The sequence below is a fragment of the Eschscholzia californica genome, unplaced genomic scaffold, assembly GCF_041429995.1.
Source record: "Eschscholzia californica isolate CP2 unplaced genomic scaffold, dmEscCali1.0.p SCAF_5, whole genome shotgun sequence".
Taxonomy (NCBI): Eukaryota; Viridiplantae; Streptophyta; class Magnoliopsida; order Ranunculales; family Papaveraceae; genus Eschscholzia; species Eschscholzia californica.
The window spans coordinates 32,372,119-32,384,706 of NW_028238472.1; the positions used below are offsets into that span (position 1 = coordinate 32,372,119).

Genomic DNA, 12,588 nt, shown 5'->3' on the forward strand with positions numbered 1-12,588 from the left:
ATATGATAAATTAGTAGAACATCCAATGATTTGATTAACAGTATATAGAGCACCCTTGTTTACGTTTTTACGATGATGCAGGACCAAGCAATTGCTATTGTTTCTGAAATATGCCGAGGCGAAAACAAATCAAAACAAATGAAACCCGAAATCCAGGAAGTATGTTTAATGTTGTTGCAATTAACAGAGAAAGCCCTTTTCTTGGAACTTTGTGTTTCACAAGCTTGTAGAATCAGACCAGCACAAGGGCGCGTCGAGGATTTCTCAAAAGAAATCAAAATTCTAATGGGAGGTAATCCATTCATCTTTTTGCAGCTAAACGAATTATTTAGGGTAGTTCAAACTTAAACTTTTTTTGTGATTACTTGGTTAATCTGACATTTTGTTCGTTTTCTTTTACAGAGGCCGAGCAATATACATACTTGAAAGCATCAGTGAAGTCACTAGTACAAGTAATTTCACTTGTATATCCTGGTTTACTACAAACTGAAGGGTTCTTGTGATTGGATTCATATTGATGAAGGTCTGTTGCTTTTGAATTATTATATTACAATAACAAATGTATCTTAAAATCACTCATTTAAAGACATATTAGGGTTACAAGAAAAAGGTACTAGTTAATTTTTGTTGTATAGAACTGGTTTTTTTTTTATCCATCTTAAACATCTTACTATTAGGGTTAGGAAGCTCAAACATTTTATGTCTTGGTCCTCTTGGATGATCTTCATGATGAGAGAAATGCTTCCAACCAAAAAATCAATGGTTAATAATTATCGGTCGATAAATTTGCAGTTTTGTGGTTGACTCTTGATTGGCATGCTTGTTACAAAGTCATATTAGGGGTTCGGAGTTAGCTTGGAAGGCTGATTACCAAATCCGAATGCTTGAACCATCAAAGAAAACGTACTATTACTGAAAGCTAGAGATTTTTTCTCATTAATTTGCTTTTAAGAAACCCCATATATTCATTGACATCGATATATTGGTGGTGATTTATATTTCATAAAAAATCGGAAACTGCTAAAAAAAATTAAACCAAAATCCTTGAGTAATTGGAAACCGATTCATAGAATAACACAGAAAGGAAGAAAATAGAAAGAAGAAGATTTGGGAAATTCTAGTTTCATCTTAACCGTCCAATTGACATCCTGCTTCAAATCTACGCGATGCCCTAAATTTTTTCTTATCTTCCCCCCTTCCATATATATATATAGAAGCCAGGGAAAGGGTAAGACCGTCGAGTAAACAAAGAAACGGAAGTTTAGAGATTTTAGAGAGAGAAAGAGAAAGAGAAAGCAAGAGAGAGTTTAGAGAGAGAGAAAGCGATAATGGCGACTAGTACTGTATCAGCATGGGCGAAACCAGGAGCATGGGCTCTTGATTCTGAAGAACACGAAGAAGAAATCATTCAACAAGAGAAAGAAAAACAACAAAACGGTAATAATCACTTCGAACAAAAACCACTTTCAGATTTTCCTACTCTTTCAGCAGCTGTTACTACCAAATCTAAGAAGAAGAAACCAGTTTCTCTCTCCCTTGCCGAGTTCACTACTGGAAAATTTGTATCTCATGGTTCAGCTAGGGCTGCCGCTCAAGCTACCAAGGGTTTAACTACTGATGAAATTCTTGTCTTACCTACTGGTCCTCGTGAACGTTCTGCTGAAGAACTTGAACGTTCATCAACACGCTTAGGCGGTGGATTCCGTTCTTATGGTTCTAGAGATAGAGATGATTCTTCTTCGAATAATCGTTGGGGATCTGATGAATCTCGTAATAGAGGTGGTGGTGGTGGATTTAATAGAGAAAATAACAGGGAACCATCTGGTCCTTCTAGGGCTGATGAAACTGATGATTGGGGTGCTGCTAAGAAATCCATGGGAGGTTCTTCTTTTGAGAGGCGTGAAAGAGGTGGAGGAGGTGGTGGTGGGTTTTTTGATTCACAATCTAGGGCTGATGATTCTGATAGTTGGGTATCAAACAAAACTAGAGGTTCTTCTTTTGAGAGGCGTGAAAGAGGTGGAGGAGGTGGTGGTGGGTTTTTTGATTCACAATCTAGGGTTGATAATCCTAGAGAGAGAAGAGGTGGGTTTGAGTTTCAGAAGGAATCAATGAATGGAGGTGGTGCTGATTCTGATACTTGGGGAAAAAAGAAGGAAGAAGGAACTACAACTGGAACTGTGATTGGAGCAAGACCCAAACTTGTATTACAACCTAGAACTGTTTCTCCTAGCAATGGAGAACAACAACAGCAGCAGCAACCTGGATCTGGATCTGGTACTAACTCTGTAGCTAAAAGTAACCCATTCGGACAAGCTCGACCAAGAGAGGAAGTACTAGCTGAAAAAGGACAGGACTGGAAGAAGATTGATGAGAAGCTTGAATCAGTTAAAATTCAAGAGACTTTACCTGAAGAAAGTGATGGGTCTTCGTTCGGAAAGAAGAGTTTTGGTAATGGGAATGGTCGATTTTCATCTACCGAGGCTCGAACTGAGAGGAGCTGGAGGAAGCCGGAGTCTGCTGAAGTTCGTCCTCCAACCCCAAGGTCTGCTTTTCATAATTAAGTAGTATAAAATTAATATCTTACTTGGATTTGTGTTTGGATTTTGACATTGGAGTTAGTTATTAATTTGATTTTCATATAGCATTCAGTATTATTGCCGAACCCATTTGCCTAGGTTCTTAGTTTTGTTTAATTTTGGTTGTCAGATTAGCGATTTTACTGTATTTTTGGTTGGTGTATGATGATTACTCTGATTTGTTTCGTGATTTTGATGGATTTTATAGTTAGCTTAACACATCCTAGTATGGTTTTTTTTCGATGAGATCACATCATAGTATGTTACTAGGAGGAGGAATCTAAATTGGATACTATCCTTACTTATCGCGTTCTTGGATTATGCATAAATATGTCTGAATGAAAATAATCTGGTATAGTTGATAATTTCAGTATTTTATTATCAACTGTCCATCGAGTTGAACAGGGATAGTATGTAAACTACATACGAGTTATCGGTGGTAATAACTCATATCTGGGTATCCCTATGTACAGAATGAAGGCTCTTAATCGGTTGCACATTTCACACCTTCGATAAGGATGACTCTTAAAACTCTAGCATAAGTTTCCTAGTGGCGATCAACCCAGACATAGGTCAGATGTGGAATAACAACATATCTGTGTGTATGTCACTTATTTCATCTTCAAAAAACTGGTTATGGTGACGACATCTATGTATCGAAGTATGACGACATTTTCTCATTTCTCTACCACATTAAGAATGTATACGATTAAAGTGACCAGTACCCAAATGCTCAAATGGATATTTACTTTGACTTGCTTATTTTCTCTACATGTTATTTAATGGCAGAACATTGGCAATTATACTTTTTGATAGACATAAGTTAGTTGTATAAATCCTATGCCTCTATAAATCGGTGCCTAGGTGCCCACTATCCCGATTCGTGTTCCAAACTGTGTTGGTCAGCGACTGGGGAGCTGGTTAGCTCCCATTTCCTATTTTTCCAGCTTATTGTTCACCTGGTTAATATGTAAACAGGGGAGAAAACGAAACAAGTTTGTAGGAAAGATGCATATAAAATTGAAGATGAAAATTAATTTCGAACAGAGTTCATTACCCACTTTATATCATGCTCTACTGTTATTGCGGAATGACCTGAAATTTGAAGTTTTGATTCTACTCTTGTTGTATTTCCATGGAACCCCACTAATAATACAGTTATTATGTTTAGTAGTGCTGAAATAGCGACAGAGGAAATCGGAGTTGAAAACGGAGTTGCGGCTGAAAACTGATGAGAGATGGGATACAACAGTCTGAAGATTGATAAGATGAAGAGAGCTTCTGCTATTTTTGATACATGGGATGATCTATTTACAATCTATTTCTTTTCTTTTCAAGTTTTTTTCAGAACTTTTTATGTTATTTAATACTCAACTCAATTTTGCATCTTTTTTCCTTTGAGACATTAGAGTGAAATACTGAAAGTGTTAAGTTAAAACAGTTTTGATAGTGTTTGGAAGTGGTAGTAGTATAACAACATTATTTAGGGTTTCGTAGGAGTTTGTAGAACATACACTGAATTATTTGTTATCTATTTTTGTATTGTGGTTCTTTAGTTGGAGATTTAGGGCCTGAAATTGTTGCCTTTTTCTTTTGGTTAGCTTGTGGAAGATGAATTGATCTTCTTCTGCTCTCGTCTCTCCCACGTACAACTGCGTTCTCTTTGTACAGAGTTATCTTCTTGACAAACGCTTCACCAAATCACTCAGGCTTGATAATCGAGTGGCGAGATACAGTCCATAATCCAGAAATTGTTTTGAACAACGAGGAACAAGAATAGTATGTAATATGAGGAACTTTAATCACAAAATGTTATTCACACAAATAACACTTGATTCGGGCTAATTACTACAGCCAAATCCAGTTGATTCATATATCAGAAACCACTTTCTCCAGATTTTCTTGATGATAGATAGATAGCTCTATGTCTCCATTTCTTTTTCTGCCCCGTCACCTCTTTTGCTGTGGTTATCGCTTTATCTATGCTGGACCCTTGCATTGTTTGTCACCTCTTTTGCTGTGGTTATCGCTTTATTTATGCTGGAACCCTTTCATTGTTTGTAAGCGATTATCTATGCCATAATCACCATCGTTTGTAAGCGATTATCTATGCCATAACCACCATTACCGTTCTACCACGACTACCCTCTTTCTTTTACAATCCCAGACCATCCGTAACAAGAGGAGAGAGGGAATTAGGGGATTTTGCGCCTCGTGTCTTTCTGGCCAAAATAGAGTAAAAGTGGTGTATGTATACAGTGTGATTGTAGAGTCATGAGTGGGTTATTGTTCGGAACTTTTATAAGATCTTCAAAGTTCTTAACACCTTTGAAGATTAGCGTTATTGGTGTCGATATTTTTTTTAAGAACTTCAAATCTCCGTGTTATTGGTTCAAACCTTTATTTAACAACTTTAAAGTTTTGCATTCTTCGTTCAGATCTTTTGTTAAGAACTTCAAAGTTTAGTGTTATTGGTTTACGATTTTTTTTAAGAACTTTAAAAGAATGCCTTATTCATTTTTTTATGAAAAGTTAAGAGCTTTTAACTAAAGATCTGGTTCAGGAACTTTTCGAGACAAATTTACTTATAAAATTGACAAATTCGGAGTTCCGAAACAAAAAAGATTTAGTAAAAAGATCTTAACGAATAACAAGCCTGAGTTAGAATTATTGGAACTCACTTTATCTGAAAACCCTAACTTTCCCCCTTTTAAACCGTCCAACTAAGAACACAAAAGTTTCTTTACGATTTGGGATGAAATCTCATTGAAGTTGCTGATGGATTATGGTATTAGAAATTTAGGGTGTCTGAGTTGGTTTGATGGTAAAGAGAAGGCCTTGTAATGAAGATAAACTCTATGTATCAAAGCGCCAAACAACACTTGAGGAGTGAGTATTTGAGTAGTCCAATTTTAGTAATTTGAGAAAAACGTTTGATCTTGTCATGAGACCGAGAGAGATAGATTCAACGAAAGAAAGGCTAAGAGATTAAGAAAGAAGACGAAGATTAGAGGGCAAAGTTCAATCAATTGAATTTGTGGACTGAATAATAACTATGTCTCTAAGTCAATCTTGATTGACTTAGTCTTTTGCCTAGAGACTTTTCTTTATGTCCAAAGCCGTGGCCTTCTAATCGGAGAAGATAAAGATGAGGTGAAGAGAGTGAGGTGAGGTGGAGAGAGAGAGAGAGAGCTGAGGTGGAGAAGCTATGTTGCTTTCTCCCTAAATAAAATTGTCAAACAAAATTGACAAATTTTTGACCAAGTCTTCACACCCCGAAAACTATTTAGCTTTCCCCAAAGCGCTGGCCTTTTTTTAATGTCCAGAAAAAAAAAAGTCTAAATTATATAGTTGTTAAGGTTATACACTTTAATCCATCTGCAAAATAGAGAAAGTTATTTACTGAAAGGCACAAGAGGTTTGACTCAGATCAAATGGAGTGAAACACACATATACAGATTTGGGCTTTTGTCAATTTTCCTTGCCTATGAATTTAAATATTTTTTTAATGTAAAATAGTGTTAGTTTGAGTTTTTCTTTTTTAGTTCTTTATAATATTTTCTCTTTTTCTTTGGGGGTAAGAAACCAAGAATCAAACCCAACAAAAGTCAATTGATTTAATAATCTAGGCAAAAGTCAAGGCTGCCTCATTCAATATCCCTTGCTTAACTTGACATTCTAAGTACATTTTGAGGCTGGAATTTACACATCAGGAAGACACATTTGTCTAAAGGTAGCTGCAGGGATCATTTATATAAGGGGGATTGGGTGAAGGTCCAAAAGGAGGCCCTTAATAGGATTCCCATCCTAGGTAGGCAAAAAATAAAAAGCAGGTCCAAAGTGTCAGGTTGGGAAAAAAAATGACGAAATGGCCCTTGGAAAACAAAGTATTTACGGTTCATGTCATCGAAAGTTACAAAATTGCCATCGAAAATTTACAAAATTGCCATCGAAATTTCTCGGGTAACGATTTTTTCTCTGAAAAAGAATCTGACAACCCGTCCATCAGAATCTGTACTGTTCAGAAATTTACGGAACTGCCACCGAAAAATTCCCGGGAAACGAAATTTTTTTCGGGAAATTATTTTATTTACTGAAATTTTTTTTCTGTACTAGACACTTTTGCTGGGCGGGAATTTGAAATTTCGTTTAAAAATTTCAAAATTTCGAAAAAAAAAATTTGTGACCGGGAAATTATTTTATTTACTGGAAATTTGGGCGGGAATTTGAAATTTCGTCCAAAAAATTTTGAAATTTTAGACGGAAATTTGAAATTTCAAAAATTGAAAATTGGAATTTTTTGTGTACGGGAAATTATTTTATTTACCGGGAAGATATGGTTTGCTGGGCGGGAATTTGAATTTTTCGTGTACTGGTAAATTATTTTATTTACCAGTTAGTTTTTTTCTTCAGGAAAACGTCAGCATGTCCCGTCCAAGGACAAGAGGGGGATAAAAATAAAAAAACTGACATTTGGACCTCCAACTAATTTTTGGGCAAGAGTGGATTTTTTTTTGTTTACCCCCCAGATTTTGGACCTTTGACTCAAAAATCCTTTGTATAAGGGTACTGCTAAAAGCATTAAGGGTGGCAATTTGGTCCGAACCCGCGGGTTTTTTCCCAAACCCGCCCCTAATGGGACGGGTTTTACCGCCCCGTTAATTAAACGGTTCGGGTTTGGTATGAAGTTAAAAAAAAACTAATCGGGTTCGGGGCGGGTTTGGTATTAGATAGTAATCTCCGCCCCGAACCGATTTGTATGTTATATATTAAATATATGTTTTATTTAAAGTTATGTTTCTAAAACTTTAATCTTATATTATCAATTTAATTATTTCATGTTTTATATTATTTAAGTAGTTGTAGTGTTTATGATTGATAAACTCAAAGTCTTATAAAATTTTGTTAACAATTGTTATATTACTTCAAACTAAAATAACTTTTGTGAAACAAAATACTTTGAACCCGACCCGACCCGACTCGTTTTATATTAAACGGGGCGGGGCGGTAATGGTTTAACAATTTTTAATTGGGATGGTTATGATAATTGAATATCCACCCCGATTAATTATTGGGACAGTTATGGTAAAACCCGTTTACTAACGGGACGGAGTTGGGAAGGGGATGAACCGTCCCAAACCCGCCCCGTTGACATCCCTAAAAAGCATATGTCTTTTGTGGTAAGCATATGTTTATTAATTTGACTAAGATCAACATTAACCTGAGCACTTCATAAGTACGAGTGCAAATAGAATTGTCCATTTATAGCACAAAAGTCGAGTGCCTTTAGTAGTACCTTTTATATAAGTATGTGTTTTGACGTGGATAAGGCACTGTGGGAAAGATCAGGTTAAGTTGAAAGCGAACCCATTAAGGTGTCGTTTGGTAACACTAATATAAGTTACTTTTTTGCCTATCTAAGTAGAAAAGTCAAAAAGTTAGTTTGATACGCAAAAATTACCGACTTCATTTAAGTTAAAATTTGACTTTCTTTTAAAATTAAAATTTTTAGCTTTTGACTTCAAAGTAAAGTAACTTTTTTTTGAGACATGCATGAATTTTACTTGACAATTTTTTTTGTTTATCTCCGCTCCACTACCACAGCTAAACTTCTACCATACCATTCTACCCTCACCCCCACCACAACAAGCATTGCACCTTCCCACCACCCTACCTCAACTACCACCACCACACCTTAACCACTACCTTCAGACCACCACCACCACCATACACCACCACACCTCGACACCAACTACCTCATAGCTTTACCACCACCACCACCACCACCATACCTTCATCACCACCACCACCATACCTCCATCATTACCACCTACATATCTTATCCACCACCTTTACCACCATCACCATACCACCACCACCATAACTCCGTCACTATCACTCACGTACCTTATCCACCACCACCGTTTCCCAATCACCACCGTATTTTTCACCATTACCACCACCGTACTTCCACCACCACCATACTTCCACCACCACCCATACCTCCACCATAACCACCACCGCTGCCACCATCATACCTCTACCACCACCACCATCAAACCTCAACCACCACCACACCCCATAATCATACCTTCATCGCACCACCACTACCACCAATATCACCACTACTTTTTATACAAGAGTAATCGTGGAAATCATAAACAAGTTCAATTAAAATCAAGTATCTCTATGAGAAAGAAAAATAAAATTATCAAAAGTAAATTGAGTTACCAAACAAACTTTTTGACTTTTTCACTTATAAGTAACATTTTTGCCAAATATACTTTTGAAACTTTTTAACTTTTTTAAAGCAAACGAACTTCTACTACAAGCAAAAGTACTTCTGGTTGCCAAACGACACCTAAATTTAGGGACTAAATCTTCACTAATGACTTCACAACGGGTGATTAATCCACCCATGTCACTTCATGAGCCGCAGGTGCATTTTAGACAGGACTTCAAATGAAACAATTTCAAATTATTTGCACTAATTGGGAGGCGGTCCAATTTTCTTTCCACCAAAACTAAAGAAGATCATGATCTTACCAAGAGTTTCTTTCTCAAGATCTGCTGAATCTTGTTTATGTTCATTGGATCTATTAATCTTCATCATTTTTTTTTACGTTTGATCTTCATGTCTTTCTTGATTTCCATGTTTTTGAACCAATAACCTAGTTTTTCTCTCTAGGAATTTCACTAATGTGTTTGATTGAGAAGATTATCAATCAAACCTTCACCTTTATCATCTTCTTTTATGAAATCTATTAAGATCCATTCGTATATTGACGAAGTCGCTTATTTTATGGTGTTCTTCAATGAATTTTTATCGTAATCCTATTATATAATTCTTCAGTCACGTATGAAAATTTATACACTGTATGAATGCTTCATAAACTCTTATGAACGCTTCATAAGATATTATGCAGCTTCATACCACAGTACGAAGCAGTCTAAGGTCTTTGTTGTGTATCAATTACTAAATTTCATAAAAGATGATGAAGTCACAAAATGTACGGAGCTTCACAACAAAGTATGAAGCGTCCTAAGATAAAAATGTAGTTTCATAAAGTGGTATGAAACTTCATAATGTGATATGAAGCTTATAAAGTGATATGAAGTTTCGTAATGTTTCTGAAATCTCTTTTTTCATTCATATTTTGTCCGAAATTTGATAATTATGTTATGTAATACGAAACCATATCCTCGGGGGTTTTAGAGTTTAAGAAGATTTCACCTAAAACCTATCCTGATTGTTTGATAAGGGATATCGACACCCCTTCTCAAACTAAAAGGGTCCCGAGAAAGAGAACCTTTCCGTTTGTCGAAACAGTAAGGGAGAAAAAGAGTTATCTTTAGGGAGAGAGAAAGATGGTGGTAGTAGTCGAAAATGAAGGTAATGGTGGTGAAAATGATTATATAAAATGAAAATTAATTAAGGAGGTAAAATTCAACCGTGTTAGTTTTTTTAAATAAAAATTAAGTTGGAGGAATCTATATAGGGAGCGGCTAAAGGCACCCAGTGGAATTACTATTCGAGTCGGGTGCCCGTTAGCACCTAGTCCCAATTTTCTCCTCCTCCTCCTCCTCCTCCTCCTCCTCTTCCTTCTCCTCCCCCACCTTCTTCTTCTTCTTCTTCTTCTTCTTCTTCTTCTTCTTCTTCTTCTTCTTCTTCTTCTTCTTCTTCTTCTTCTTCTTCTTCGTCTTCTTCTTCGTCTCTTCTTCTCCTTCTTCGTATCATCATATCATCATCATATCATCATCATCATCATCATCATTACGTTAGGTTGTTTCCAAACCCACCATCATCGATCTACAATAAGGAGCTAGAAAGAGAAAGAAAGTAAAACCATCATGGGAATAACTTTTATTCCAAACTAACCTTGATGTATGATGAGTTAGAGAGAGAAATAACCTTGAATCAAGAAATCCTTGATCCAAAACCACCATTAAAAACACTCTTGGAAACCTTACTCTCGAACTGGTCTCGGACTCGGATCAGTCCGAGAGGTTTTAGAATGGTCAGTCTGAGACGCTTCGGACTGGTCAATCCGAGACCTCAAGCAAAATTTCGGACTGACCAATTTGAAACCCAAAGCAAGGCTCGGACTGGGCTAGTCTGGAATCTCTCGGACTAATCCGAGTATGAAGCCTTGCTTTCGGAGAGTCGATACGAGCCCGGGTGCAATAGATGTTTGGGGTCAACAAAGATTAAATACGGTCGATCTCCTCTCTGGGTGCTAACAATAATGTTGTGGGTGCTTTTAGCCGCTTCCGTCTTTTTTTTTTTTGAGATTGTACTGAGAAAGTCATTAATTTTTGGAGGGGATTGATACATAATGAACATAATATGTAATACGCTATGAACTTAGATGATGACTATAACCACCATATTAAGACATCTTGGGCCCTAAAGGCCACATAAAGACCCTTAGGGCATATTCCAAGGGGCCTGAAAGCCCATCTATTCCTAGATCTATTTTATTTATTGCCTAAATTATATATAGGATAAATCTTGATGATAAACTATTTATACCGAGATTCGATCTCAAGACCTCATGGACTTAAGAGGGGATTGTCCAACCACTGCACCAAAGAGTGGTGGACACTCCCTGTCTCAAAACAAATTCCAAAAAACCCGGTCTTATATTTATGTTTGAATAAAATTGCCCACCAAAAATATTTTACTAATTTTTCATTTTTTTTTATGAGAATACTATTTTGAGGGGTTGGGCAAAAGGTCCGTTTTTTTCTCCAAAAAAAGAAGCAGGCCCACTGCCCATAAAGAATGAGGGGCAGTCCCACTAGTCACATCATTGGGGGAAATTACAACAATAACCAAATTTTTATTCCTATTTACATAGATTGCCACCCGAAATTACAGAAATGCCATTAATAAATTCCGTGTTTTCAGTTTCTCTCTCTACACTATGTTCTCCAGTTTCTCTCTCTACATTAATGCCGTCCTCTCCATCTCTCTCTCTCTCAAATCTAAACTAATTTTTTTTCTTTTTCTACAAATATTTTCTCTTCCTGTTCAAATACTTTATATCGATTTTTTTTCTTTTGTTTTAAGTATAGTTTTTTCTTAAAATCTTAAAGTTCTTTTCTTTTTTGGAAATATGTAATAGATATTACTTCTAAATTTTTTTCTTGTTTAGTAACAATTACGTTTTGATAACAGACTGTATAAAGAGAAATTTTTCTCATTCTTGATAGTTTTTCATTTGTTTGTTTTCATATATTTTTGGTAGTTTCCCATTGATTTGATTCTATCTCTATATATTTTTTTAAAATATATTTTCTCTCTCCAATCTTAACTTCTTTCTTTCTCTCAAATATTTTCTCCTTATATGATGGAGAGTTTATAGGACATTCCTTCCAAAACGTAAATTACTTTCAAAGAAAATTTATGGAATATTTTTTTTTGTACTGTAAATTTTTTTATTTACTGGACACTTTTGTACTAGGAATTGTCTTTTGTACCGGGAATTTTCTTGTTTAGTACTAATCTGGTTATGTACTAGACACTTTGTATTGGGATTTTTCTTGTGTACCCGGAATTTTTTTCTGTACTAGGCATTTGGTTATGTACGAGAAACTTTTGTTCTTGGAATATTTTTGTGCTCCAGAAATTGTTTTATGTACCACTCGTTTAGTTATGTATTAGACACTTTTTGTACAAGGAATTTTCTTGTGTACCGGAAATTATTTTATGTACTGGGCATAGTATAACTTTTTATGTACTCTGCCTTCTTATCATGAACCAGGAATTTTTAAATGTACAAGACATTTGTGAATGTACTGGACATGTTCGAATGTACGGGACATTTGGTTATGTACTAGACACTAGAAAAATATTCGAAGAAAACTTTAAGATGTTAGGTACCGGGAATTTTCGTGTGTACCGGATATTTTCTTGTGCACTAGGAATTTCTAGTAAAAAAATAAAATAGTCAAAGCAAATCAAATTAAGGATACCCCCATATGTAGTTTTTTCTTGTGCACCGGGAAA

At 35.9% G+C, this 12,588-nt stretch overlaps 2 protein-coding genes across 4 annotated transcripts in view; both read left to right on the forward strand.

The window, feature by feature from the left end:
* Positions 1–632, forward strand: part of LOC147538645 (nucleoporin (DUF3414)) — a 25,667-nt gene extending 25,035 nt beyond the window's left edge. For both annotated transcript variants that reach the window (XM_086641512.1, XM_086641513.1), the window contains exons 31-32: positions 82–292; positions 403–632. In XM_086641512.1, coding sequence (XP_086497638.1) covers positions 82–292; positions 403–503 — 312 coding nt within the window. In that variant the 3' untranslated portion in view covers positions 504–632. The remainder of the gene's footprint in view (positions 1–81; positions 293–402) is intronic.
* LOC147538646 (glycine-rich protein) lies at positions 446–4,122 on the forward strand. 2 transcript variants are annotated; one of them, XM_086641520.1, is made up of 2 exons: positions 446–2,542; positions 3,751–4,122. In XM_086641520.1, exons 1-2 carry the CDS (start codon positions 1,329–1,331, stop codon positions 3,806–3,808), a joined length of 1,272 nt encoding a protein of 423 aa, XP_086497646.1. In that variant the 5' UTR covers positions 446–1,328; the 3' UTR covers positions 3,809–4,122. The 2 variants fall into 2 exon arrangements, with proteins under 2 accessions (XP_086497646.1, XP_086497645.1); XM_086641519.1 differs by having other exon boundaries at positions 1,010–2,542; positions 3,748–4,122.
* The last annotated feature ends 8,466 nt before the right edge of the window (positions 4,123–12,588 follow it).